The sequence below is a fragment of the Culex quinquefasciatus genome, chromosome 2 (assembly GCF_015732765.1).
Source record: "Culex quinquefasciatus strain JHB chromosome 2, VPISU_Cqui_1.0_pri_paternal, whole genome shotgun sequence".
NCBI lineage: Eukaryota > Metazoa > Arthropoda > Insecta > Diptera > Culicidae > Culex > Culex quinquefasciatus.
Window position 1 is genome coordinate 10,125,132 of NC_051862.1, and position 26,282 is coordinate 10,151,413.

At 37.4% G+C, this 26,282-nt stretch overlaps 1 protein-coding gene across 3 annotated transcripts in view; it reads left to right on the forward strand.

Annotated features, from left to right (window-relative positions):
• The window catches only part of LOC6040173 (RNA-binding protein 24), a 119,524-nt gene that overhangs the window by 58,459 nt on the left and 34,783 nt on the right, over window positions 1–26,282 (forward strand). For 2 of the 3 annotated variants that reach the window (XM_038252422.1, XM_038252421.1), the window contains exons 2-5: window positions 12,786–13,580; window positions 13,660–13,786; window positions 13,934–13,951; window positions 21,800–21,860. In XM_038252422.1, coding sequence (XP_038108350.1) covers window positions 13,341–13,580; window positions 13,660–13,786; window positions 13,934–13,951; window positions 21,800–21,860 — 446 coding nt within the window. In that variant the 5' untranslated portion in view covers window positions 12,786–13,340. The remainder of the gene's footprint in view (window positions 1–12,785; window positions 13,581–13,659; window positions 13,787–13,933; window positions 13,952–21,799; window positions 21,861–26,282) is intronic. The other variant, XM_038252423.1, reaches the window with a different exon arrangement.

The window sequence follows — 26,282 nt, forward strand, 5'->3', positions numbered from 1 at the left end:
ACAGGATAAAACTAATCAATTTATGAATTCTTACATAAAGTTTTCTTTATTTTTAATTTAGCAACGTTTCGTAAATATAAAATTTCTAAACCTTAAGGAGCGGCCGTGGCTGACTGGTTACGGTGTTCGCTTTGTAAGCGAATGGTTCTGGGTTCGATGCCCATCTGCTCCCAGCGAGAAAGTTAAGAACACATTTGAAATGATGAATATGAACGAAAAATCAAAAGTCACTCGTTACGGGGTTCGAACCCCCGTCCTTTGGATTGGTAAGCAAAAATGCTAACCACTAGGCCATAACGACTTGGTGAGCGTGGACTGGAATTAGGAATACTGTTACAGAGAGTGAGTTGTGGCGCTATAACCACGGCAAATAGTGTCCAGGGCATTCGTGGAAATACAATGTCCCATCCCAGAGGGTCTCGGAGTACCAAACCTTCTTAGCATGGTGCTCCCAACGAATACAACCAAATTTCGGAGCGTATGGTGGTGTGTCCCCACGCTTCTTCCTCCCCTGTCGATTCAGAATTGTGTTGTTGTTCGAACACTCAGTGCTCAAACTCAACCCAATTACGAGTCATCTCTGCGATACGGCTTTACGCAGTAGGCCTGGCCGCTTTAACGCTTGTGATGTTTCAATGCATTCTAATGCAATGGCGCACTACAAATGTTAATAAATGACAAGAAGAGTGCTAGGCGTCATCTAACCTAAGGCACTCTCCAGGATCCCTTCGAAAGATTGGCTGCGCTAGGGTCTGATTAGATTAGAATATAAAATTTCCAAACCATAAAATGTTTTGTTCCTAGAGTCAAGATATTGCTTGAACAAACATCGATTTTAATAAATGGTTACAATCCTAAATTATTAAACATGTATATAGATTAAAATTTTATTAAAAATTATCTTTAGAATTGAGATCTGATTAAATTATTTTGTCATGTTTTAAAATTTTATTTTTGCTCAAATTCTGGACCAATTTTCAGAATACAATGAGTAATGAATTTGAAAATGGCGTTTAGTCGGAATATTAAAATCAAACATGATTCGTTTTAATGTTTGATGCAATCGAGGAAAATTTTAACGGTTACATATGCATTTAAAAATGGTTACATATGCATTATTAACAACTCTTCCAGTGAATATTTTGGCGTTAAAAATTGATTTAATACATTTTATCTAAATTTTTTAACACATTAAAATTAAACACAGGCACTGATTTTTTTTCTTCAAATATATATTTATTATAGGCCTACACAGAAAAAAATAGTATAGCATAGCATAGCATTGGTGTCTACCCGTAGCTGCTACTTCGTTATTGACCAGGACCCCCAAACATTGCTCCGTGGACCACAGATGAAAAGTAGGAACCAATCATCACCCCTTCGCAATTTTCAAAGGTCCCTATCGTGCTGATCAATACCGACGCCGGCCACGACCAGTGGTAAGACACGGGAAGTGGATGGGAATGTTAGCCGATACTTGAGTGATGGGACCGCCAAATCGACTGCGTCTCCGACAAAGTATCACATGAGTTTTGAGGGGTTAGTAAGATGGGTATGAGGTCAGGATTCACTGTGGTAGGTGATGCGACCATGAGCAATTTGTTTATGGGTTGAAATTTTAAAATCTTAGGCAGCCGGCTGCGGAAAGATACCTATCTAGGGATTTAAATATAGTATTAATTCGACCGCGATTCTCCAGAAATTCTCCGTCGGCGTGCCTTCCGATCAACGGTGATGTAGGAAGGGCTTCACTCATTAAAATTATTTTATATCATAAGCCTTAAAACATATCCGTCGACGTGCCTTCCGATCCTCGATGATATAGGCCTACACAGAAAAAAATGTGAATTTACTCGACACGGAAAAAATGAATCACATGTAAACTCAGTTGATGTAAACTTGAGATTCGACGTAATTTTTTTTTTGTTGCCATGGAGACACTTCAGAAGCTGAAATTTCAACGATTATATTTTTTTGTATTTCATTAAAATTATTTATTTTTGAGAGCACCAGGAGCTTCGCAAAATATGAAATGGCTTCAAAAGCTTAGAACAATTAAAATAAAACATTGTTTAAGTTTGTTTATAAAATTTTAAGAAAAACAAATATTCCAGTTATGAGTTTTATGTTGTGCTAGAAAAAATGAAAAATGTTAAATAAACCATCACAATTATCACACAGCTGAAAATGTAAATCCAGACGGTTTAAAATTTCTCTCAGTATAAAATACAGAAAACATAATACTTATGGTTAGATAAATCGATATTTCTTTTAAAAAAAATTTATGCTTTCAAAAATTTCTTCTTCTTCAATAAATACATTGATAACTTAATATGAAAATCTTGGAAAACTTTTTTGCATACATTACATTAAAATTTTACAATTCATCTCAATAATTATACCACAAACCAAGTGATGGTATAAATGATTTGCTGATTTTTATACTCCTTGAATTTTTGCACCCAAGCCCCCCCCGAACAAAAATCCTGGCTACGGCCCTGCTGTCAGACCAAGACTGTCAGACCAAAGATTAAAAAGTAAACAATCTTGGTCTACGACGTAGGTGCACACAAATCAAGAAAAGAAAATTTGAAAAAGAATTTTATTTTTCCAATTCAATGACTGGGTTTGGACAGAAAAATTGAATGGACGTCAGAAAATGATTAAACAGTGCGGCGTCCTGTACATCGACAATTAAATAAGCAGTTAAAACCCTTATTCTCCCAATTTGATTTTTGATCACGTTTTCGGTTTACACCTGAAAAATCTTGAAATTATTTATACGGATTTGTGATTCCTCTCTTTCCACCATTCCCTTGCTTTATGCTGGATTTTGGTCTGACCACGCGGGGGATTGGCAGCCACACCCCCTTATTACACACAGCATGTACATTTTTTGTAAAGACAAAAAAAATCCAACGGACCAGCAGTGTACACACACAAAAATATGTCCAAATGTTACATCATTTATGATGTAACACTTTTGCACGCCATTAAACATTTAAATTTAAATGCAATTTGATATAAATTTGCAACAAATTATACGTAAAAACATGATTTTACGTGTGAATCAACCGTTTACGTCGAATCTCACGTTTACATCAACTGAGTTTACATATAATTCATTTTTTACGTGTCGAGTAAATTCACATATTTTTTTCTGTGTATAGACTGCCGCCTTAGCCCGCTCGGCCATTGGACCGATGATTTTTTTAGCTATGATACTTGACATCTGCTCCTTTTTTTACATAAATGAGTTCATTTATTTTTTACGTTTATGCATGTTGATATATTCATGAACTACAAAAAAAAAACATTTAATTTTTAGTTTTCTTTGGATGAAGACTAAATTTAGGTCAAAATTTTTAAACAGACACGTTTACAAAGTTTTTCACGATTTTTATTTCAAATTTATCTTAACATTTTTATCAACCTTAACCTACCGTTCCTCGAAACAACATATCTCAAAAAAAAACTCAAAAATACACCCAACCTCACTCAAGTTCCTCCATAAAGTACCCCGAGCAAAAATTTAATAAAATGTTTAGCAAAAAAACACAAAAGCGCGTCCCGCGCAATTCAAACCCCTACCGCTTCTTCTCCTTTCTGCAAAACAACCCAACTAAACAGGCTCGTTCATACCGAACAAAAAAAATGAAAAACTAAATTCACCACTTCTTCTTCTTCTTCTCGATGTGGAGGGGGAAAATGAAAATGAATGGAAGTATCGTAAAGCGCACGAAGGGACGAAAATCGGCCTGGCGGGGGAAAATTAAAACCAGACTCTCTGGAGTTGTACTCCTGAACAAGAGAAGCGCAAAAAAAGGGGCCACAAGTAAGACCTCGACGAATGAATTGTATGGCAGGGAGGGAAAAAAAACTCACCCCTTTGCACTCTGGCTTTTATTAGGGGCATTTTTCTCTCCGTGTGTGTGTGCGAGAGGGTTTGGGCTGAACGTTTGTACCGATTTTCAACCCCCTTGACGTTTTTTCCTAATTTTGTACTGCACAGTGAAAAATTATGTGAAATTACATTTTAATATGTGGAAGGTTTCGTGTTAAATAATACTACCTCAAAAACTATGTAAATTTACATGTTTTTATGTGTAATTAATTTTTAACAACTTTAAAGGTATATCTATACTTTGAAATCTTAAAAATGACAAATTATCACTTTTTAACAGTGTAGTACAAGGGAAAATGATGGCAGGAGACACAGTACTGATCTGTTTGGTTCAACTTTGATCATCAAAGTTTGCTTTTCCTGGAGATTTGGTTCGACTCCTTTGCTGATGAGAGAAGAATGCGATGACGACGTGGAAACGTGTTTACAAGTTCATTCAAAGGTGTGTAATTACATCTGAAGGAATGACAGGGAAAGGAATTTCACTCAAGGAAAAATTTAAATGATGTGAGCTTACTTGAGATTCGTAAACTTTACACCAATTTTTGTGTAAAATGGCTTCAACATGAACACAAAAAAAAAATAATGTAAATTTGGAAGCTTTAATTTTGGAAGGTTGAATATTACCTCTTTTATGATGTTATTTTACCTCAATTTAGACTGAAAAAGTGACATTACACCAGAAAAGTGGTAAAATTACACATTTCCAGAGGTAAAATTACACCTTTTTTCTGACATAAAAGATGTACCCCTTCCCAGATGTAATATTACCATGATTTTTTTTTCTGTGAAGATCAAATTAAAAATTCCTTGCGTTTAATTGAATATTCTCAAATTCAAGACGTATCTTTCAAAGAAATCATCCAAAATTAAACCGTCATCCTTTTCCACGTTATGACTCCTCCGAGCATGAAACCCCCAACTTGTTATCGCTCCTTTCGCTACATTAATTTCACCGATTTCCCACCGATCCGATTGTGTCACATCTTTCAGCACTTCCGAATATTATTCTCTTTTTAGCCCATGAACCTGACCCGTTCCACCCGAAAAATACTTCGTCTTCACAAGCTGGATAAAAGCCCCGGAAGCGTTTCTGGAACATGACTTCCTCTTTGTGTTTAAAGCTAAATTTAATTTGAAAAGTTAAATTAAATCATTACAAAAAGCAGAAAATATTAAATTTCGCTTAACCTTTGCATTGCAAAAAGGGCCGCGCCTGCTTGTTATGCAACCTGCATCGCACGTGTCACTGTCACTAACTCGAAATCGAGCGATCCCTGCGCGGTCTGCTGCGACTGCTCGCGACAGTCAAAAATAATAGAATGATAAGTCCGTGATAGTGGTGTGACGGGATCTCGCATCCGTCAAAATCTGGCAGGAACGTGACTGGAAATTTAAAAAAAAATATGTTTGGAGCGCAGGGAAAAACCTCGCCGGAAATAGATTGCAATCTTGATGTGCTGGGAAAAGTGAGCTCAGATGATTTTTTTTTTCTGTTTTTTTTTCTTTTTTGAAAAATAGCACAGAATGGAATGTGCGCGGAAAACACATTAAACACAAATGTCATCGGTAGTGAAGTCGTGGTGGGATGAATGGGAACACCACCAGTACTGGAAGAGTCTAAAAATGATAGTTGTGGCACAGACAATTAGACAACAAACCTATTTTTAATATCGGCATAATGTAGTTTATGAATGATCCCTTTAAATTTTAAATTTTCAAAGCTAACATTAATTTTGGGACAAATGTTATGATGTTAATAATTATGATTTCGTTTGACATGAACGAAGTAAACCCCGATGGTTTGACACCAACTGTTGCCAAACGATCCGGGTCACTTTTTGGTTTGACACCCCTTTTACACGGAGTTCACACTCACTACCAAACGTTTGTTTTGATAGTAAGCGCCGTGTAAAAAGTGACAGTTCGACACTTTTTTGTTTGACTTTGACCAAAAAAAGTGTAAAACGAAAAAGTGACAAAACAGGGGGTTGAGTGTGTTTGAAAAAGGTTAGATTTCCGTGACTTCTACGAAAAAAATCGGAACTACCTCTGTTTCCACAGCTGAAAAATCCGCTTAACCCTAAATACTACGTTTACTTTGATTGCATGCTGATATTTGACAGTTCAAGGGAAAAAGTTCTGTCCATTCTTTCCGTTATGCAATTTCGAATTTTTGAATATTCTTTCAAGTTTTAATCAAATATTTTGAATATTAACTTAAAAATATCCGTAAAACTCATGCTCAACGCAATAAACCTAAACAAAAATTTCAATTTCAAACAAAAACACTCACACCAGCAAACATATGGAGAAACCGCACACTAACTGAGCCGTGACAAACAATCTGCTCCCTCACCCATACGCGCCCAGGAACCGGCTGTGAAATCATCCGGAACCATCAACAACCGGGCATCTCCATCTGGTGTGCGCTCAAACGTCGTCGTCGTTCAGACGTCAGAAACAGTGGCAATAATGTTGCTGCCAGAACAGCCTACTGGGGTCCGGAAATATAATTTATGAGGTTAGACGATTTCGATTCCGGAAGGACGCACAATGCGTGTGTCATTATTTCTATAGCAAGTTCTGGACGTGAAGTTTATACACTCTCTTTTTCTGAAGTGCGCGTTCTGACTGGCTGACTCCACGAGTTACGGACGACCCCCGCACCTGGAACACTGACTCACGCGCGCACTTTATTTATAATTTTTAATACGCTTGACCAAATTTCCAGCGTATTGTACGTCTCGGCGTCACAGTCAACTTCCGAACTTCCGGGGGGCGCCTGCCCCGGCCACTTGTGGCCGTAACTGTTGTTTTTGATGGGTCATTTCCAGCGAGCATAAAGTGCACACACGAATTCGTTACGTTTTTTTCCCCTCACACCACATTGGGGAGCTTTCGAATCCGCCGTGTGTGTGATGAGGAAAGTTGATTTATTGGTCTCAAAGTAAGCGACTTTTTGGGTCAATTACCGCGTGCAAGATGTGCGATGTGGACGCTTGTTTATGGAAACGCCCCGGTTTCGGAGATAACAACACTTTGATTGCGCGTGAGGTATGAATTAGATTGTTCGAATGGTGTTTTGTCGTGAGTTTGTTAAAGAGAAACTGATGAGATCTAAATCTTGCACTAGTAACTATTTTAGTTTGACGCTTTTTAACGATTAACGATCAATTTTAACCACGACTAAACTACGTTTTGAGACCTATATTTCAGTCTGTTTGATCAGTTCTGCTATGCTATGCTATGCAATGCTAAGGACCACACAAAAAAGCGCTGCACCTAATCAAGAGAAAAGAACTCTCAAACTGGACCTGAGAGCATTTTACTCTCAGATTCAGCACAATACATAATACAACAGGTCTAATACAAACTTCTTGAAAATTAGACAAATCGGGTTTTTGGAGATGACAAACGAAGAAACAAAACTCGCAATTTTTCGTGTTTGACAGTTTGACAAACTCGTGTCAACAACTCAAAATGTATGCAGTCTGACGTTTCTTCGCTTCGCTTCGCTAGGAGAAAATGTATGCAGTCTGACGTTTCTGCAAACAAATAAAGCAGGCAAACTGTCAAAAAGGGTGAGTTTGTTTGTTTGTCATAGTCTAATACCTGCTTAACTCTACAGCTTTGGTTGATGTTTAAAACCCAATTCTGCGTTGATGTGCATAGATATATTTGCAATTCCCGACTCAACGATGGTAACATTCAGACCATACCTCGGCAAGTCAATTTCCTCGCAAAATGCAATCTGGTTAGCGACAAAACTGCCAAACTATTCATCGACCACACCCAAGTGCTAAATTCCTTTCGCAGAAACGCCACAGAGAACCCAATTTGATTTATGATGCTACTTTTGCAACGAAGAAAATCGCATTCTCTCCGCTGTGTTTCGGATTGTCCCAAGAAGTTCCAGAATGTTTGCTGGCATCCCGTCTCTGCAAGGGACCTTTTACAGCCTCGGCAGACAGCCGGAATTTCCCAAAGAAAAAAGAAACTGTTTTGCACATTCAAGCCTGGCAGGCAGGCAGGTCGTAAATTTACAACCTAATCTTCGATTTATTCGAATTTGTCGAATTATTAGGAGGGGAAACTAGCGCTAGCGAGAAATTCCTTGCATCCTTGCGGAACAAAAGCTTCGGGGCGCCCTCTGGCAAATGTAATAATCGTAAACTACCCTCCAAATGTTTCCGACAAGCGCGCGCGCGCTCCGTCCTTTTGTGTGAGAATCCTGAATGCACGGAGATCCCGGCCGGGATTGCATCTGCCGGCAGGCTGTCAGGAATTGTTGAATTTGAGCTGCATGACGATCCCTTTTGAACCAACAAATAAGAGGGATATTCATTCTTTTTTCAGCAGAGTGCATTGACTTTGGTGGTGGTTGTTCAGAGTTGATCAACTCTGGCTCGAATTGTGCCATGTAGATGGCGCTATAAAGGACGTGAATAGATCAAGATATGGTCGGAACCCCTCGTGTGGTGTGCGCACATGGCTTTGCCACCCCTTTTGAAGCAGAGCTTTCCGAGAAAGGGTTGATGACGGTTCCGCGTGTCCCTCCCTTGTCGACTCGATGTCTGTCCAGTGCATGCATGCTTGCATATAATTAATTTAATGTTGCTTTTTCCCCGCTCAACCCCTTCTCAGCTCAACTCTATGTGCGGTATGTGCCAGATATATCTGTTAATGGTTGTCGGTCGCCGTTGTTGATTGTATGTTTGTACACAACTGTACACATCCGAGGACGACAACTAAAATTGTCTCCGTACATGAACCCAAGCCGCCGATGTCCGTCCTAAATCTTGCCCCTTCGATGGCTTCATCGGAATGGTCCTGTAAATCCCAGACTTCCCCGACCACAACCCTCCTTCCCATAGAAAAGGAAGACGACAAACGCTAAAAAGGTCATCGGTTATAATTTATCAACATCAACTGCAGATACTTAACAGGCAGGCCGCACTCAAACTTGGCAAAAGGAGGGACCAGAACAAATTGATTCCTTACCCCCGCCTCCATCTTCTCGTGAGTCCCCCCCACAAAACAAGAAGGGGACACTTCTTGAAGGCGCCCTTTCATCGGCAGTCAGACAATTTTTCCAGCCGACAGGACGATAAATTAGCTCGCTCGCACCTTTTGCTCTGAAGGTGTGGTTGACTGCGAAAAGGACTCCCCTTTCTAGATGAATATCTTGAATAAAACCTGGGGCAAAGTTATCGCTGGGCCTGAAATCTAGCCGAAAAATCCTTTCATTTTGATTTATTAGTCCGTCAGTCAGGTTCTTGAAAGAAAGTTGGTCGCGTCAACGTCACGTGCGAAGAAAGGTGGGCCGGTCCTTGGGTTAACCCTTCCGGAGCGAGGTGCCGACTTTTTCCGGACGTGTGTTACGGAAGGATTAAATGGGAAATGAGCTTCCAGAAAGCCTGTTACTGACACATTTCATACTGGCTAGATTTACTGAAGTTAATGAGACGATGAGGCATGTTAAAATTTGATTTAAAAGATGACTTTGGAATAATTGTTTTTTTCAAATTTTAACTTTGATGGGATACATTTTTGCTCAGTAAATTACCTTTTATTTACTATTAAAGATTATGAGCTATGGTGTTTCATATAGCACCTTTTTAAAAAAAAAACTCTAGAAATATGTCTTTCGAGTCAAAACATGGTACTTTTCGTAAAATGTAATGTGAATTATGTTCTGCATTTTTGCTATAATTTGGCTCTTGTATCTGAAAAATACATTAAAATATCAAATTTTTTCAAGGCAAGTACAGAGCTCGGTAGAAACGTGCTTACTGGCAATATTTTTTGTGAAAAAAAATAGTTTATTTTATTTTGCTTAAAAAGTACATGCGTACAATAATGTTGTTCTCTATATAACAATATTTGAAATCTACAATTGCTTCATAAGACTGAATCTCACTACACCTAAGCTTACAATAACAAATTTCAAAAGGACGGAGTTTGTTTTTGCTCAGAATTAAATAACACAGAGGGAAGAGCTGAAAAGCTGCTTTTTCAATTTTCCGGCAAAAAAAATCATAAAATTTGAACATTAAAAAATATTTAAACAGCGTTCAAAAATTATTAGAAAGTTAAAAAAAACTAATAAAGTTTAAAATTAATAAGCCAGAATTCAATTTTCTGTCACAAAAAAATTAAAAATTCAGAAATTTCAAAATAAAAAAATATTCAAAAATTCCAGAACTATTTTTTTTAAATAAGCAAATTCAGAAAAATCAGACATTAGGAATTGTAATATAAAAAATAAAATTTTAAAGCTTATTATTTCAAAAATGCCTATATTAAAAAAACAATACAAGTGTACAAAAATTTAAAAAGAATATACAGAAAATCTAAAATTGTAAAGTTCAAAAAGATTCATTTTCTAAAAAAACAGACATTTAAAAATTCTTAAATAAAAAAAATTAAAATCCAGGCATTTTATAAAATAAATAAAGTTCATATTCAACTGTTCGAACTGCGCATCAAAATAATACTTAGAATAATTGTATCACGAAATGTTTACTTTTCTGAAAATTTGGGTCTCTTAAAAAAGACCCAAAATTGCAAAGTAATCAGATTTATGTAACTTAAAATGGTGGCAAAAATAATGGTTTTTAAGATTTCAACAATTTTAGAATTTTATATATTAGAATTTTTAAAATACAAAAATATAAAATAAAAAAATTCAAAAAGTTTTAGAATATTTTTTTTATTGCTGATTTTTTGTTTCATTTCTTAATTTTTGATTTCATTAATAACGTTTTTTATTGGACTTATATGTTTTTGAATTATGACATGTTGTATTGTTGAATTTATATTTTTTGAAAATTTTATTTTTTTACTCAAGCATCTCTGTCAACTTTTCTTGAGAGGATTAGGAAAAAATGGACAACTTTTCATTCCCGCGTTTAATGAGCCCCGTACAAAGTTTTAGCAATAACTTGTTAGGAAAATCAATAAATAAAAAAAAATCTTCAAAATGTTTAAATTATTCATATTTCTTGAAAAAATAATAAGTTTACCTCGACGTGGAGTTACAGGGTTCAATAAAATTCCCCAATTTCGTCCAAACCATTCAAAATTTGATGGATCACCGATTTGGCATTATATTCGCCACAACCATTTCCTTGGCACCGGTAATTTATGCGCCAAAAATTATTGCTGCCAAAAAATTCGGCGACTACAGATCATCGCACATTCGGCCCACTTAAACGATTGTAAATCAATTCCAGAACCGATCAGCTGAAAATATCCAGCTGAACCCCACCCGTAAGCTGTTCCGTACCCAAGTGTAAATTCCCGTATGAAGCCAAAAAGAAAGCAAAGCAATATGAAACAAGGTGCAAGCTCGAGGAATGAAACTACGACTACCGCCCGGAACACGAAACACACGGGGGTGACCCCTGGGAAACCGTACCGATACTCAGCACTTGGGCGGCGGCGGTGCGGAGTTTGAGGTGCAGGTCGAACGCCTGGAGCGGAAATATCGAATTCATAAATTCAATCGCTCTCTTCCCTTTTTCGCGCCGAACTACTACTGTTGAACGCGTTCGAGTCGGCAACCCTCCAGAGAGAGGCCATGACCATCGCTCGGGACCGAGTGGCCATGTGTAGGGTGTTCTAAAGTTTCTGTTTGGTCTGGGCCAACCAGCCGTCTGTCAGCGGCTTTTCTTGCTGGAAAACCCAAACACACTCACCTGGGCGGGCAGTGGTGGGAAATTCGGGTGGTTCGCGAGCTGAATTGCGATTGACTCATGATCGATCAACTTTGCAAATAAGTTCCAGGTGATGATCATCTCATGACCTGAAAATGACATTTTCATTACTCATTTTGATTCGCGATCTAGGCTTAGATTGCCTCCATCTCATGAGAGAGTCAAATTAATTCTCTTAACTCATTCTCAAATGAGCGCTGACGAACGAACATTCCCATCCCTGACCAAAAGTTCCGTACTTGTTCAAATTCATTTCATTAGTTCCCAACTCTCGGGCATTGCAGACTGTTCAGTGTTCACAGCCCTGTTGCGAAATATAATTTATGTACTTTTCGGCGAGGGTCGCGCGCGAGCGTCGTGTTCCATACCTGAAGAGGATTCATTTATTTGTTTAATGTACAATACGAAGTACGGTTCGTTATTTTCCTTCATTTCTGCGCCGCTGACTGGTGGGGCGTAATTTTTCGACAATTGGGAACTTCCAATTGTCGAAAAATTACGCCCCGGTGATACCGGCAAGCACCTCGCACAGACCGGAGGTCACACTTGACTGGGCTTTATTGACTCACGTTGATGCCTCGAATACGGAATTGTTCGAATTTTTCGTGAATGTTTTTTGATTAATTTGTGTACAAAATTAATCGTAAAGTTCGTCAACTAGTTGGGAGGGAAGTGCTCTCAAACTTGCAGTTTAATCGAACTGTCACAGACTGAGAGATGACATAACGGGCGTCAGAGAGCATTTTACTCTCAGTTTCATTTTAGAAAACAATTACACGTGAAACAAAAACAAATCTGTTTACCACATGAATCATTTCCATGATAATTGATTTCAACATCGTACACCAAGACATTCTGAATTGTCAAAATGTTTAAAATCCATAAAAGTCAAATAAATTTCTTCTATTAAACAACAAACGTACACAGAGAAAAAAAAGTTCCCAAAATCGTGAACATGCGTTCATGAAAATGGGAGCCACGAACTAAATGTTCAAGTCCCATGGTACGTTTTTGAATTTGAATTTGAACACTTTGTTCGTGGTTCCCATTTTCATGAACGCATGTTCACGATTTTGGGAACACTTTTTTCTCCGTGTATTTGTTGTTAAAAAAATTTAACCGATGACTAACTTTCCATTTTCTCTTTTCTCTCTTTACAGTCTGTGCAATTTTTGAAGAGATCTCATCTTAACGTCTAAGGAAGAAAAGCAAATTTTCAAAATCTACACCACCACCAAATCAGTCGTAACTAGTGCGAAATACGTAAACCGTCAATCTGCAAACAAACAAACAAATCAAACCCAACTCAACCCAACCCAGTGAGAACAGCTGTCTAAATGCAAAGCCAAAGAACGCAATCAAATCTGTGATTTTCTGTGTTTGTGTGTCCCTCTCCCCGCGTATTTGCGTGTAATTGTTTAGTTCGGCTTGAACAGGAATAAAGGGCAAAAAGCAAGAAGAGGAGTTCAATTCTCGCCAAAAGCACCCCCCTCTCTAAAAAAAACCAAAACAAACTGCTAGCAGCCAAGGGTGCCGCCCTTCTTTTGTGCCGCGTGCCGCCGGTCCCCGTAAAAGCCGTCAAAATTCTCGAGGTGACGTCCGCTGCTGTCAAGTGTCAGAAGCGAAAACCAGAGTGCGAAAGCCCCTCGATTTCGCATCCGACGCCCGAGCTCGTGACAGCGACCGCCGCCAGCGCAGCCAAACGTAGCCGCATAATGTTGATGCAAGTGGCACCGGACGCGGCCGACGCACTGGCCCTGGTTCCGTCGAACGGGGGCGGGGCCACCACCGGCGTCCAGCAAAAGGACACCACCTGGACGAAGCTGTTCGTCGGCGGGCTGCCCTACCACACCACGGACAAAAGTCTGCGCGAGCACTTTAGCGTGTACGGTGACATCGAGGAGGCCGTGGTCATCACGGACCGAACGACCAACAAGAGCCGAGGCTACGGATTTGTAAGCACGCTTGTTGACACCTCCGGCAAACCTAACCTCAAACTTAACTTTGTTATTTTTTCTCGTTTTTTGATTGAAGGTCATAATGGGCGACCGGATGAGCGCCGAGCGGGCGTGCAAGGAACCGAACCCGATCATCGACGGCCGGAAAGCGAACGTGAATCTGGCGATTCTGGGCGCGAAACCGCGAGGCAATATCACACCTGGTAAGTGGATTGATCAAAGTAGGCTTAACATCGAAAAAACTTTTGAAAAACACCGTGGGACTCCATTTGAAGTCAATCAATGGAGACGCATGGTTCGTTGAGGTTATGGTTCCAGATTGTAATCAGAGTATCTTTCTTCCATTTCAGTGTCAATGGAACTGTCAGGTACTAAATTTTGATTGTCAATGAATGTCGTAGCTGCTAAAATGCTTTTTATTGATTTTTTTTTACTTTAACACCTTGTTTGCTAATTAACCTTAATTTCATGATTTGTTTCTAGATAAGGCCGTTGCAAATATTTTTAAAAGTTTATGTCACCCCTCTCCCCCTCCCCTTCAAAATTGGTCTGAAAAACAGGAGGCAAAAAATATTCAAAATTTCTATGAAAATAAAAATCAAATCAAATTATTCGCTCTACAGCATTGCTTTGGCGTTCTCGATAGCGAGATTCTTACTCGTCCGAAGGCTTGATTGTTGAGACAATCGCAAACCTCTTTTTACACCTAAGCTTCCATCCACCCCGGGATTCGAATTGACAACCATTGGATTGTTTGTCCAACTGCCTACCAGCGACTCCATCCCCCCCCCTCCCCCCTCCCCCCTCGACTTTGGTCAGAGCCGAGGGACTTAAATGCTTTTCATTCTTAATTTTTAAATTTAACACTTTGTGTGCTAATTTACCCTAACTTCATGATTTTTGCTGGTTTCCATGCTTTTTCAATATTTTTTTAAATTAATTTGTTTGGCAGTTTTTAGTTTTAACAATGTAGATTTTTCTCACATAACTTAACAAAAAACGCATGGTTAAAACTCAACATTATGTAAAAAGCCTTATTTTCATCAAACTCGTCAATAAAAAAATACGTTTCAAAATATCAACAGTCGTCCATTTTATAACACAAACTTTTTTTCTTGAAAAATAGAGGAATTTGAGAGAAATTTCAAAAATGATCAGCATTTTGTGTTATATTTTATATATTATATTTTTTTGTTAAATTTCAACCTTAAACTTTTCGGTACTGACAATGTTGTTCCGTATCGTTCATGTTCGTTCTTTGAGCCTATGTGTATGTGTGACTGTGTGCAGTGGCCCGTAACCGTAAATACGATATGTAAACAAATCATCAAAGTAAATCGAGTTTTGCTTTTGTCGCGGCGATGTGATGGGATGAGTTGGTTTTGCTGACTCTGTGTGTATTTGTAGCCAACATTCCGCTCTGGAGGCAAACACAACATCCACTCAAGGGAGCTAGTTAGTCATTTCCGACGATTGGAGCCCTTTTTTCAACCAAAACTCAGATGGCGCTACTGCGCCCATGTTAGCATGAATGTCTCATATGCAAAAACAGCAAACTGAGGAAAAACGCTGGGCAAGTTTTTTCCTACACATAAGGTTACGCGGTAAATCTTCTTAAAATAAACTGGATGTCCTGAATATTTTTTTAAAATTTTACAATGCATATAGGACATTCTTGCGAACATGGCCGGCACAAAGCTGAGAAACTTCACGTTTATTTTGATTTGATTTGTTCTACACAATTTTATCAAGTACATGTGTTGAATTTATTTATGGGAACTTTAGTTCCAGCGTCAAAAACTACGCTGGAGCAAGAAAAAATTCTTTTCAAGGAAATCAAGACTTTCCAAAAACAACCAAAACTGTCTCCCGAATTGACGTGTTGTCGTCACTAGCTGTGATTATTTCCGCTTGGATGCACTAATTAAAATGGCTTTTCTCGCCATTTGCCGCGCTGGTTAAGCCGGTCAGAACGGCAACGTGGCGCGCAGCGCACCCAGAAAAGACAGTTTTCAAAAATAGAATCTGGCGCGACGCCGACACCAAAGTAACACAACCGTGCAATATATCTAGTGCACGGACGAACGTCACCCCAGGCATCGGCCGAAATGTCAAAGTGCGACTAGTGGTGCGACACCTGTCAGACGTGGTTTTAAACTAGATGGTTTAAACTGTAATTAGTCTTTTACATTTTTTTTCTTTTAAATTTAATTTTTTTTACAATTTTTTTCTTTTAAAATTTTGTAACATGCAAAATCAAAAGTGTCCAACCCCTTGTTGCACTTAGGAAAAGCAAAGATTTTCCCAGAAAACTAATGTGCTCTTTTTCCGAGGAGGCACATTCGGTGGAAAATAAATCAAGCCTCCCGCGCAACCTTCTTTTGCTTCGTGATTTTCACGTTGAAGCGGAAAAGGTGGTGGGACGACGTCTGTCGTCAGTCAGATCTCCAAGGTATTGAAGCCGCACGTCACAATTCTAGGGCGTGCCAGTCGTCACACGATGTCAATGATTTCTTAATGATGCCGATGGTGAAGAAGGAAAATAATGCCGCACTGGTAAACATCATTGTGAGGGAAAGTAAATTAAGCTGACGGTTGGGAGTTGCTTTAAGACAGTTAAAGGTTGTCTTTCCAATTCGTTGGAAAAAAAAACCCGTGAAATCGTTTCCTTTTTACCTCCGTCATCAACATTTTTTTAAAAATAAATTCTGAGACTTTTTTTAAATATTTCAACATTATTAGTTTTATTAAAAAACTTCAAACTTTTTAAAGAAGCTATTAGACTACGGCAAACAAAATAACAAACTTATTTTTTTTGTTTTTCACAATTTACCAAACTCGCAAACGAAGCCAAATGTATGCAGGCTGACGTTTCTGAAAACGAATGCAGGCAAACTGATAACTGCCAAAAAGGTCATTTGTTTGTTTGTCGTAGTCTAATAACTCCTTAACTGAAAAAAAGCTTACGTAATTCTAATGAATTTAAAAACGACATTTTAGGATTTGTGATCCTGAAATTCAAATTATGTAAAAAGCTTAAGATTGTCCCATTTCTCTAAAAATAAAGAATAAACGTTATAAATTGTATTCTTAAGAGTTTAAATTGATAATAGAAATGTAGTTTTTTTGTGATGGGTTTCGCTGACTAAAATTTAAACATGAAATTACAAATTTTCCGTTAGTTAAATGACATGTACAAAACCTTCTCCATAGAGTTATCTACGTGCGCATGTATTGCGTGTTTGTACACGAAGGGTTTTTAGGTTAAAATTTGTACCCGCCAGCAAAAACAAATGGTAAGCTAGTGTGCGTGAGATCGGGCTTAGATAGCTCTATTGTCCACTCGTGATGGCATCGCCGCCGCTGAGCTAGTGGGCCGAACATAAACATTCCACCGCGAAAAACAAGCAAACGATCATCGGCCCGGGTCCACAACAGATCGTAATCGAAAAGCAACAACTTTTCCAGCAGAATGCTTCGGCTCGGGCGTAGTTAATTTTTCCATTTCGAAGTTGGGTGCTGCCGTGGAGCCAGTAATTACCAGTCGGTGAAGCCGGGGGTTGGGGCTGTTTTTATTTCTGTTGTCCGTTCCATGTCCAGTTGTTGATTTATTCACTCAACATCGTCATCATCCCCGAAAAAATCTCTTGGAGGTAGGGTTGAGGTAGTTGGTGAAAGTAAAATACACCCGAGAAATGGGAACGTTCTGTGTTTTATTTACACATCGCCAAGCCAAACCAAACCAGTAAAAAAGCAACTCAGAACAGCCGTCATCGTCGCATCACGCGAAAAAGTCGGGGGAAAGTTTGGACCGCCGGAAAATGGCAGGTTCCATTTGGGCCAAAAGCGATGACAAGCCGGTCCGTCACACCTGTTGTGAAGCGGATTAAAAGTTTTTGAAAGAGGCGCAACAACCGTCCGCAACTTACTCGAAATTTGGATTTGTTGTCCAATCAAAGTCAGCAAACTTTTCGATGCTTAAAAAGTTGAGATTTCCTCCGCCAAAAAAATCAGGATTAATTTTTAAAGATTTCCGTCTAGACGGGAACCAGCCAAGCGCGTTTTGACGGTGGGAGATGATCTCTGGCTGCACAACACTCGGAGATTCATTACTCCTTCGTGGACGGAATAAGTAATTTTAAGGTGGCGATGTTGCGCGGGGATGGTGTGCAAACAAATTACTGAAATGTGTTGCACTTGCCACGAGCAAGCGGTTTTTGTGTAACTCTCCATGTTTTTCATTATTGTGAAAGCATACACGTGTCCTTTCGGTTGGTTTGGTGGGGCAAATTGCTGTAAGGTGACTTTTTCTTGCGCTTTAAAGGTGATGAAAAATGTGTGCATCAGTGCAAGCGAATAATTAATTGGACATTAGGAAAATGAAAACATTACTTTGAGCTTTCAGATTCAAAATTCTTTTAAAATATTTTCCTATTCGGTCTAAAGGATTTTATTAGAAAAGGGGGAAATCTCGTATGTTTGACTGGTTAAAGATGTAGTCCTATTTGCACTCAATGCGACGATTTTCACTATTTAAACTACCTATTTCGAAAAACTTTGGGATAATCCATCTCCAAAATACTCAGAAAATCGTCGATTTAAAAAAATCTTAATTGTTCAATATCCATTATGATATTGTACGATCAGTTCCTAACTAGACTCCGTCGTTGGAAACGACCATCGGCTCAACGACCGTCGAAATAGGCGGCGGGTCAGATGCGGGATTACAAATGTCAAAACCTCTCCCCCCTCACTTCGTTTCACCATCCAGCTGTAGCTTTGTTGACAAACAAACGAACCACGTGGTCGCATAATGGCGGCAACGAGCCATAAATAGGGATGCTCGTATAATAAAAATTGAAACAGTTTTCAAAAAAAATAATATTTTGCCAACGTGATAAAAATTTAGCATGAATGAATTTTTTTGTTGGAAAACTGATGAAAGACAAAAATTGCCAGCCATATTTTTTCTATGAATTGAACGTTTGCACATCATTTGGGCATCCCTAGTCCTATCCACGACCGATTCCAACGACCATGAGAAGATGCTAGAAAATCCAGCTAAATTTACAATATCATAGAACAAATGATGCGAATTTCCAGTATCAAAAACTAGAACATAATATTTGCTTATCTCTTTGAAATAAAAAAAAATCAAGATTTTTAAAGTCATGGCTTAAGTTTTAAAACAGCAACTAAAGAAAAACAAATTATTTTAAAATTGTATCGAAATTTAAGACTTCTAAAGTTCATAAAACTTCTATTTTCATCCAAATTTTTGACATTTTTTGAAAAAAAAATATGCCTTTTCGGCGATAACGTCATGATTCGAATTCCCGGACGCTTTGGAACCAGGAAGGTGCTGTGTCCTATCCCTCGCCTAGACCAGACCAAAATCCATGATTAAGCTGACAGACCAAATCTGTCAGACCAAGACTGTCAGACCTAAGAGCAAAAAGTAAACAATCTTGGTCTTCGACATAGGTGCACACAAATCAAGAAAAGAAAATATTAAAAAGAATTTTATTTTTCCAATTCAATGACTGGGATTGGACTGCAAAATTGAATGGACGTCTGAAAATCGTCAGAAAGTCAGAAAGTGCGGCGTCCTGTACACCGACAATTAAATAAGCAGTTAAAAGCCTTATTCTTTCACTTTAATTTTTGATCGCGTTTTCGGTTTACACCTGAAAAATCTTGAAATTATTTATACGGATTTGTGATTCCTCTCTTTCCACCATTCCCTTGTTCGGAACCTCATCTTCCCAGTCACGAAATATTCTAGCAGAGCTGGTTCTGTCAGAATCCTGCTAGAACGGTGGAACATTTCTGCTAGTATGCTGTAAGAATAACCAGCTCAGTAAGAACCCTGCTAGAATCCTGCTAGAACGTCGTGACTGTGTTGTTTTGTCAATTATTTGGATATAAGTTCGCATTATAAATGTCAAAAGTGGGTTATTTGCTGAATTCTAACATAAACTTTCATTTAAAGTTAGTTAGAAAGAACGCTGTAGTTAATTTCAAAACAATCAAATAAAATAAAATTAAAAGATTATCAAAAATGCGAAACATTTCACGTGAAATATTTCATAGGCGTCCGAAGCACCGGGAAAGGCAAAGCAGAAATTTATGGTTTTGATTTCCTTAAATTCAAGCAAATTTTTATATAAAATATCGATTGTTTTGATGTTAACAGCTTATTTGAGACCTAAAGAATGCCATTCACTAACATTTCAGTCCAAATTTGTGCGATTCATTAGCAAAAACGAATGTCCGGAATTCGAAGCAAAAGTGTCCGGATTTCGAATCAGTTTTTAACAGTGTCCGGGATTCGAAGCACAACAAGTCATTTTGATTTTCAAATTCTGATGCATTTTTTTAAAGACATATTTTGCATGCATTTTTATAAAACTGACTGATGATATTTCTTCATTTCCAACTTATTACATGATTTTTGTCAGCTATAACAAACATGATATACTAAGTGTCCGGATTTCGAATCATGACGTTACTTTTGAAAATGAAAGTCTTTTTCTACAATTTTTTGATGATTTGATTAATTCGAAAAAAAACTTTTCTGGGTGTTCCTTGACCGAAATAATCCGAAATATTTTTTTTTTGACCATCCTAACGCCGTGTTAGGGTGGTCCAAAAAAATGTTATTTTCATCGATTTTCGCAAAAACTACATTTTTTCCAAAAATCAAAACTCCGCCCCATTCAAAACGATTTTAGCTGTTTTGGACGCAAACGATGAGTATTAGATAGACTGTTGAGGAAAAATAGTTAGAATTTCAGATTTTTTTTAAATGCTGTTTTGAAGGTCTCGGGACCAAAAAGCATTTGTCTGAAAATATTTTTATCGGATTCTTCGGAGAATTTCACATAATATATCAAAAAATGGTAAAGTTATGTTTACAATTTTCCAAGATATGTTTTTTTTTTTTTTTCAAAATGAAAACTGCGTTTTCCATGCGCCGCGCACTAACGAAAAAATGACGGAAATGCGAAAATATCAACTTTTTCACTAAAATTGCGATAAGTTTCAAATTTAATCGATGATCTATACATGTTTGGGTAGCAAAATTTTAGTAATTGAAAGACGCAAATTTTCTTCAACAACAAATTATTATCTTTTAATTGTTTTTTGTTTTTTCATATTCAAAAAGTAAGTTTTCTTCTTAGAATTTTAAACTTTTGAGTTGCAACACATTGGAAAGACAATACTACAATACTTTTTAATTTTTTAACTTTCTTTCCAAAATAAATATATTTTTTTTATTTACCGGGTTCAGCGTTTGTTACTAAAATTCATGAACTTTCATTCTTTGTCTTACTTGTAAACTTTGTAAAGTGCCTTAGCTTAACGTGAAGACTCCATTGTCATGATTTTTCCTTCAAAGATATAAATTTTGCGTCGCTTTCAATATTTTGACAAAAAAGTTGTTTAGAATATTAGAATAGTGTCCTACACATGCTGATTCCTTTTGGTAACGATTATCCCATTCCTTGTTAAGTTATGGAAATCGTCATTAATCAATGATTGCCAACTAGGACGTTAATGACTGTGCCACAAAAGTATATAAATTGCTTCAAGCACAATTGATTTAGATCAAAAATTCCTTCAGTGGCTTCAAGAAGGCAACAACCGGCACATGCTGATTCCTTTTGGTGCTGAAATTTGTAAAATTGAATTTAAAACACATTTTTTTATTGTGATGATTAATTTTCTTTGAAAATGATCAACGGCTTCACCTTAAATTATCGTTACTTTCATTCAACCGTAAAATTATTATTTTTTAAATCACTGAACCCTCACCATTCCATTCCCCCAATTCATCACGGTTACTTCCGGCCGTCAACGCCGCTGTCGTCGCCGCCAGGGTGATCGCAAGTGTCACCTTTCCGACAGCCAGACATCCTGGCCGCCGCCTCGATACTCCTTATCAATAGTGTCATAACCCCCACCTTCCGTTTTTTTTAAATTCCCCGTGCGCCCCAGCCGCACGTGCACGTGTTAAACTGTATGCTTTATTTGGTTCTGTGTTCTGTGTGTTGCCCCGAAAAGAAACCTTTAAAAACCTTAAAATTTCAAACTCCCCTCCCCCAGAAGAACCGATATCGATATCGGTCGGTATCAATTTTTTTCTCACGTTCAGAGCCCACACAGACACTGTGCATTGTCTAACCACGTTTTTGCTTTCGTTTTTTTTTCAGGATTCCCCTTCACGGCGGCAGGCCTCCGGACAGGATATCCTGTGCTACCGAGCCAGTTTGGGTAAGTTCAGCTCTTCTTTCTAGTTCTCTTTTACCTCTTCCTCCTCCTTCTTGTCTTCTTAAACACCAGTTCAGACAGTTTTACGCCGTCGTAGGTTCTCCCATTTTGCTCTCTAGGGGTCGTGCTCAAGTTCTGAAAATTATCAGAAGGAAAAAAAGTGGGTTTTTTTTTAATTCGAAACACACCGACACACACTTTAGTTGCCTTCTTCGTTGAGTTTGTTTTTGTTTTCAATTTTTGTTTCGAGGCTCCCCCTTCCGCCAAACGAATAACCGAAACTTTTGCTTTTTCGCGCTATCAGACTTGATTTCCGTGCGACTTTAACACCTGGACTTCCAAGCAGAAGAAAATATGTAATTTTAAAGCATTTTCATGTATAATTACATGTTGCGCAAATTCTTATGTTTTGGGAAATCACTGATTGAAATTTGTTCGAAATTTATTTTCTTTTGCCTGGCAGTCCAACTGTTACAGTTTAAAATGACTGAATAAAATCTATTTAGAACGTTGACTGGTCCCGTTTCTTTATTTTATTCAAAACGTGACATTTCGTCGATAGCAGCACAATTTTCGTTCCTTTTTTTATTTCGGAATATTTCTTGTTCTCACTTTTGTTTTTCGTTCATTTCGTTTTTCCCTTTCCCCTTTTAAACAATATCAAAAAATCAAGTTTGACAAGTTTTGGCTGGAAAACCCAGCCGGGCAGCAAATCGATTCCGAAACTTGCAACTAAACCTCAGTTATTAGGGGTTCCGAAGAAGGAAGACCGCGTTGACGTTGGCCACTACTGTCTGCACTGTGACTGACTGACTGAAAGATCTATTTTTGGGGCGGGACCCCGAAAAGTGCGAAGTGAGTTATAATTTTTCAAACGCAAAATAAATGACGCGTTGTGGCGCGCGCGGTGGAATGTTGTAAGGTTTTCTTTCTGGCAGGGCGCTTTTTTGCCGTTTTGTCGATGGCCAGTTTTAAGTGGTGGGACATTTTGGCCGCCGCAGGATGACCTTCAAGTGACTTTTGCTATGTGCCACGTGGAGCTTTTCGCGCGGAAAAAAAGGATTTGATGGTGATAATAAAATAACATTTTTATTGAAACAGCTAAGGTCAATGCATTTTGTTTGTAACCCTTCCCCATTTCATTTTTTTTTTTTAAATCAAAGATCGACAGAACAAAAATTTATGTTTTTTACCAAATTCGGTAATTGAAAAATCGGTTAAGATCTGCAAACCATCTGTCAAATGAACAAAATTTTATCGAATGTCGGTTAAAGGATGAACAATAATGAAATTCATTTCTGAATTTCGGTAAGATTTTCCGAATTCGGTAATTTTAAGTTTACCGAACAGTTCAGTTAACTGTTGAAAATTCCGCCAACTTACCGTGTAGTAATTTTCAACGAAAAAAATAAGGCATTTTTCTTGAGACCAAAGGTCGGAAAAATGAAGCTTTGATTAGATTTTTGTTATTAACTTATTGAAATTTTGAAAATTTGTAAAAGTAGCATAACATATTTAATGTTTTTATACAGCAATTCCATATGAAGTTTAAAATGCTCCTAGATTTAGACACATAGTTTTGGTCGTTAGAGTTGTCCTACCCAAGTTAGAGTGGTTTCAAAATTTGACAGTATGGAAATAAAATAACATGATGATTTTTAAATTAAAGCTCTCTTGGGCGAAAATGAAAAGTTATTAGTTGGGCTTTCATGGGAAAAAATCTACTCAGCAAAATATCCGATGGTAAAATCGCATGCAAAAGCATGCACATCAGCTTCGTCAAAATAAACACCTAATATTACACACTGCATGTACAATTTTTGCAACACACAAAAAAAAGTTGCAACCGACGGGATTCAAACCCAGCACTATCAGTTAGGACTGGCGCCTTAGCCCACTCGGCCCATCAGACCGATGAATAGCTGCACGGATAAACGCACATATGAGGTTGACATTTCGGACTTTTAAATGCAGCTGGATTACTACTCTTTTAGCTGTGTACCCTGGCAATTAAAATGGTCGCATAAAATTTAAAATTCCATTTTGCCGTGTCTTTTTAGCCCAGTGGGAAACGTTCCAACCCCTTTTTTATGTGTAATGTTACATGTTTAAAATTATGAGAACACAACAAACTTCACAAAATCTTTGAATATATTTTTTTGTTTTGCTTTATGGGTATCAAACGACGGATTTGTTTTAATGGATTTTCAATTTATCACAAACTTAGTGCTTAATTCAATTTTTTACAAAATAACGATATCTTTTCGTGAATACTCAATTTTTTATAATTTGTTATTTGGTTTCAGACGTTGCAAAATGTCGTATATATTGTCACTGCATTAATTTTTGTGTGTTTTTCACAAAATTCAGTATTTGTTAATAATTTTAAATATGACATTCAAACGACACGAAACTTTATATGGATTTTCAATGTATTACAATTTCTAGTGGTAGCTTTATGCTTTATTTTTAAAAACAAGCATATTTAACTTGAATACTCAAATTTTCATGATTTGCAATACAACGACGCAAAATTATGTACAGATGTTTGCTGGATATTTCCAACTTTTGTGAATATTTGAGTGTTAATAAAATATAATACAGGGAAAGTCTATTTAAATTTGAATACTGCAAATAATAAAATACTGAATATTTTGAAAGAAAATGCGATACATTGGGATTTTTTTAGATTTACGGTTTGTTATAAACATTTTAGTATTTCTCGCTGAATTTTCTAATACAGTGGAACTTTTTATAAAATTTGCGCCCTATAATGGCCGTAAAGCAAAAAAAAAATATTTTTTTTTAGAAAACATGGTATTTTTCAAGTAATTACATTTTAAGACTACCTAGGTTATTAACACTCAAACGCTCGGGTAGTCATTTGACCCCTATTTTTGTGTTAAAAATCTCACAACTGTTGGTAGAATTGACCAATTTGGATGCTTCCAGTTGCAAAACATCCAGATTTGTCTATATTTTAAACTGTCAGATTGGGGACAAATTGGATATCAAAATTTTCGTAATTGAAAGACGCAACTTTTGGTACCATTACATCTATAGGTCATCGCTGATTTTTTTAAGGTATCGTAGTTTTAGTGAAAAAAGTTGATTTTTTGCCAATTTCGTCATTTTCCCGTTTTTGCGCGTGACGCGTCGAAAAACTTAGTTTTTATTTTCAAAGAATCATATCTCCGAAACGTGTTAATGGATATTCGCAATTTTTTGATATTTTATGTGAAATTTTCCGAGGAATCCGATAAAAATATTTTCAGACATAGGCTCTTTGATCCAGACACGGTCAAAACGCCATTTTAAGTTTTTATGAGACTTTTTCAAATGTTATTCTAGATTTTTGAAACTTCTTACTATTTTTAGCCAAAGTCATCACCTTTCTTTTGCGTCTAAGATAGCTAAAATCGGATGAAATGGCGCGGAGATATGATTTTTTGAAAAAAAAAAAGTTTTTTTGCGAAAAATGACGAAAATTGCCATTTATTGAACCACCCTAGCACGATGTGGTCACCCTAATGACCAAACAAAAAAATACGGGTCTAATTATTTCGGCCAAGGAACCCCCAGAAAAATTTGAGCCCGATCGGAGAACTTTTTTTCGGTTTAGGCTCTTTTCAAATGGAATTGCTGTGTATAGAATCTATATTATAGATGGATATGATATAAATAATTATTGAATCAGACACAGCTCAAATTGCTTCCTGAAAATGTTATTTTTCTCTATATTGCACAGTCACATAAACATACCAAATCACCAAACCAGTAGTAATGAAAAACAGGAGTTCCTCTGCTCCAATATTTTTTGAAGATATGAAATAGTTTTGAAAAAAGATGTGTTGACGAGTTTTCAGATCGAGTTGTGTTAATATTCCTTTTTTTTTTCAAAAAAACGAAAATTCATATTAATCTGGACAACACAAATATCTGCTATAAGTGGCTCACAAAAATTTCAGCAAAACCTTCAGCTGAAAAGTGCTCGAAATCAATATCTTGTACTGAAAATAAATCCAATTTGTGAATGTTGCCATCACTTATTATAAATATGAAAAAAAAATTCTATTCTCAATCAAACATTAATTCAAATCGATGTTTACTTCTTTTTGGCCCAGGCCACAAGACCAAACTCCAAGAATCCAATTACCATTTTCCTGTAACGCAATTCATCTTTACCGTACAAACACTCGCCGTGTTCAATTTCACCATCCATCCCCCAAAAAAAGAGAGCGAAGAACGCCACAACTCTTGCGCCTTAGTCATCTTCGAAAAACGTGACCAGGACAAAGATCCAACCACGTCGACTTCCACGAAGAAGGACCAAAAACCTTCAGGAAAAAAAATAAAACACAGCACAAACATCATCAGGGATGGTGACAAAACCAGACCACAAAGTCATGGCACGCTCACACTCAA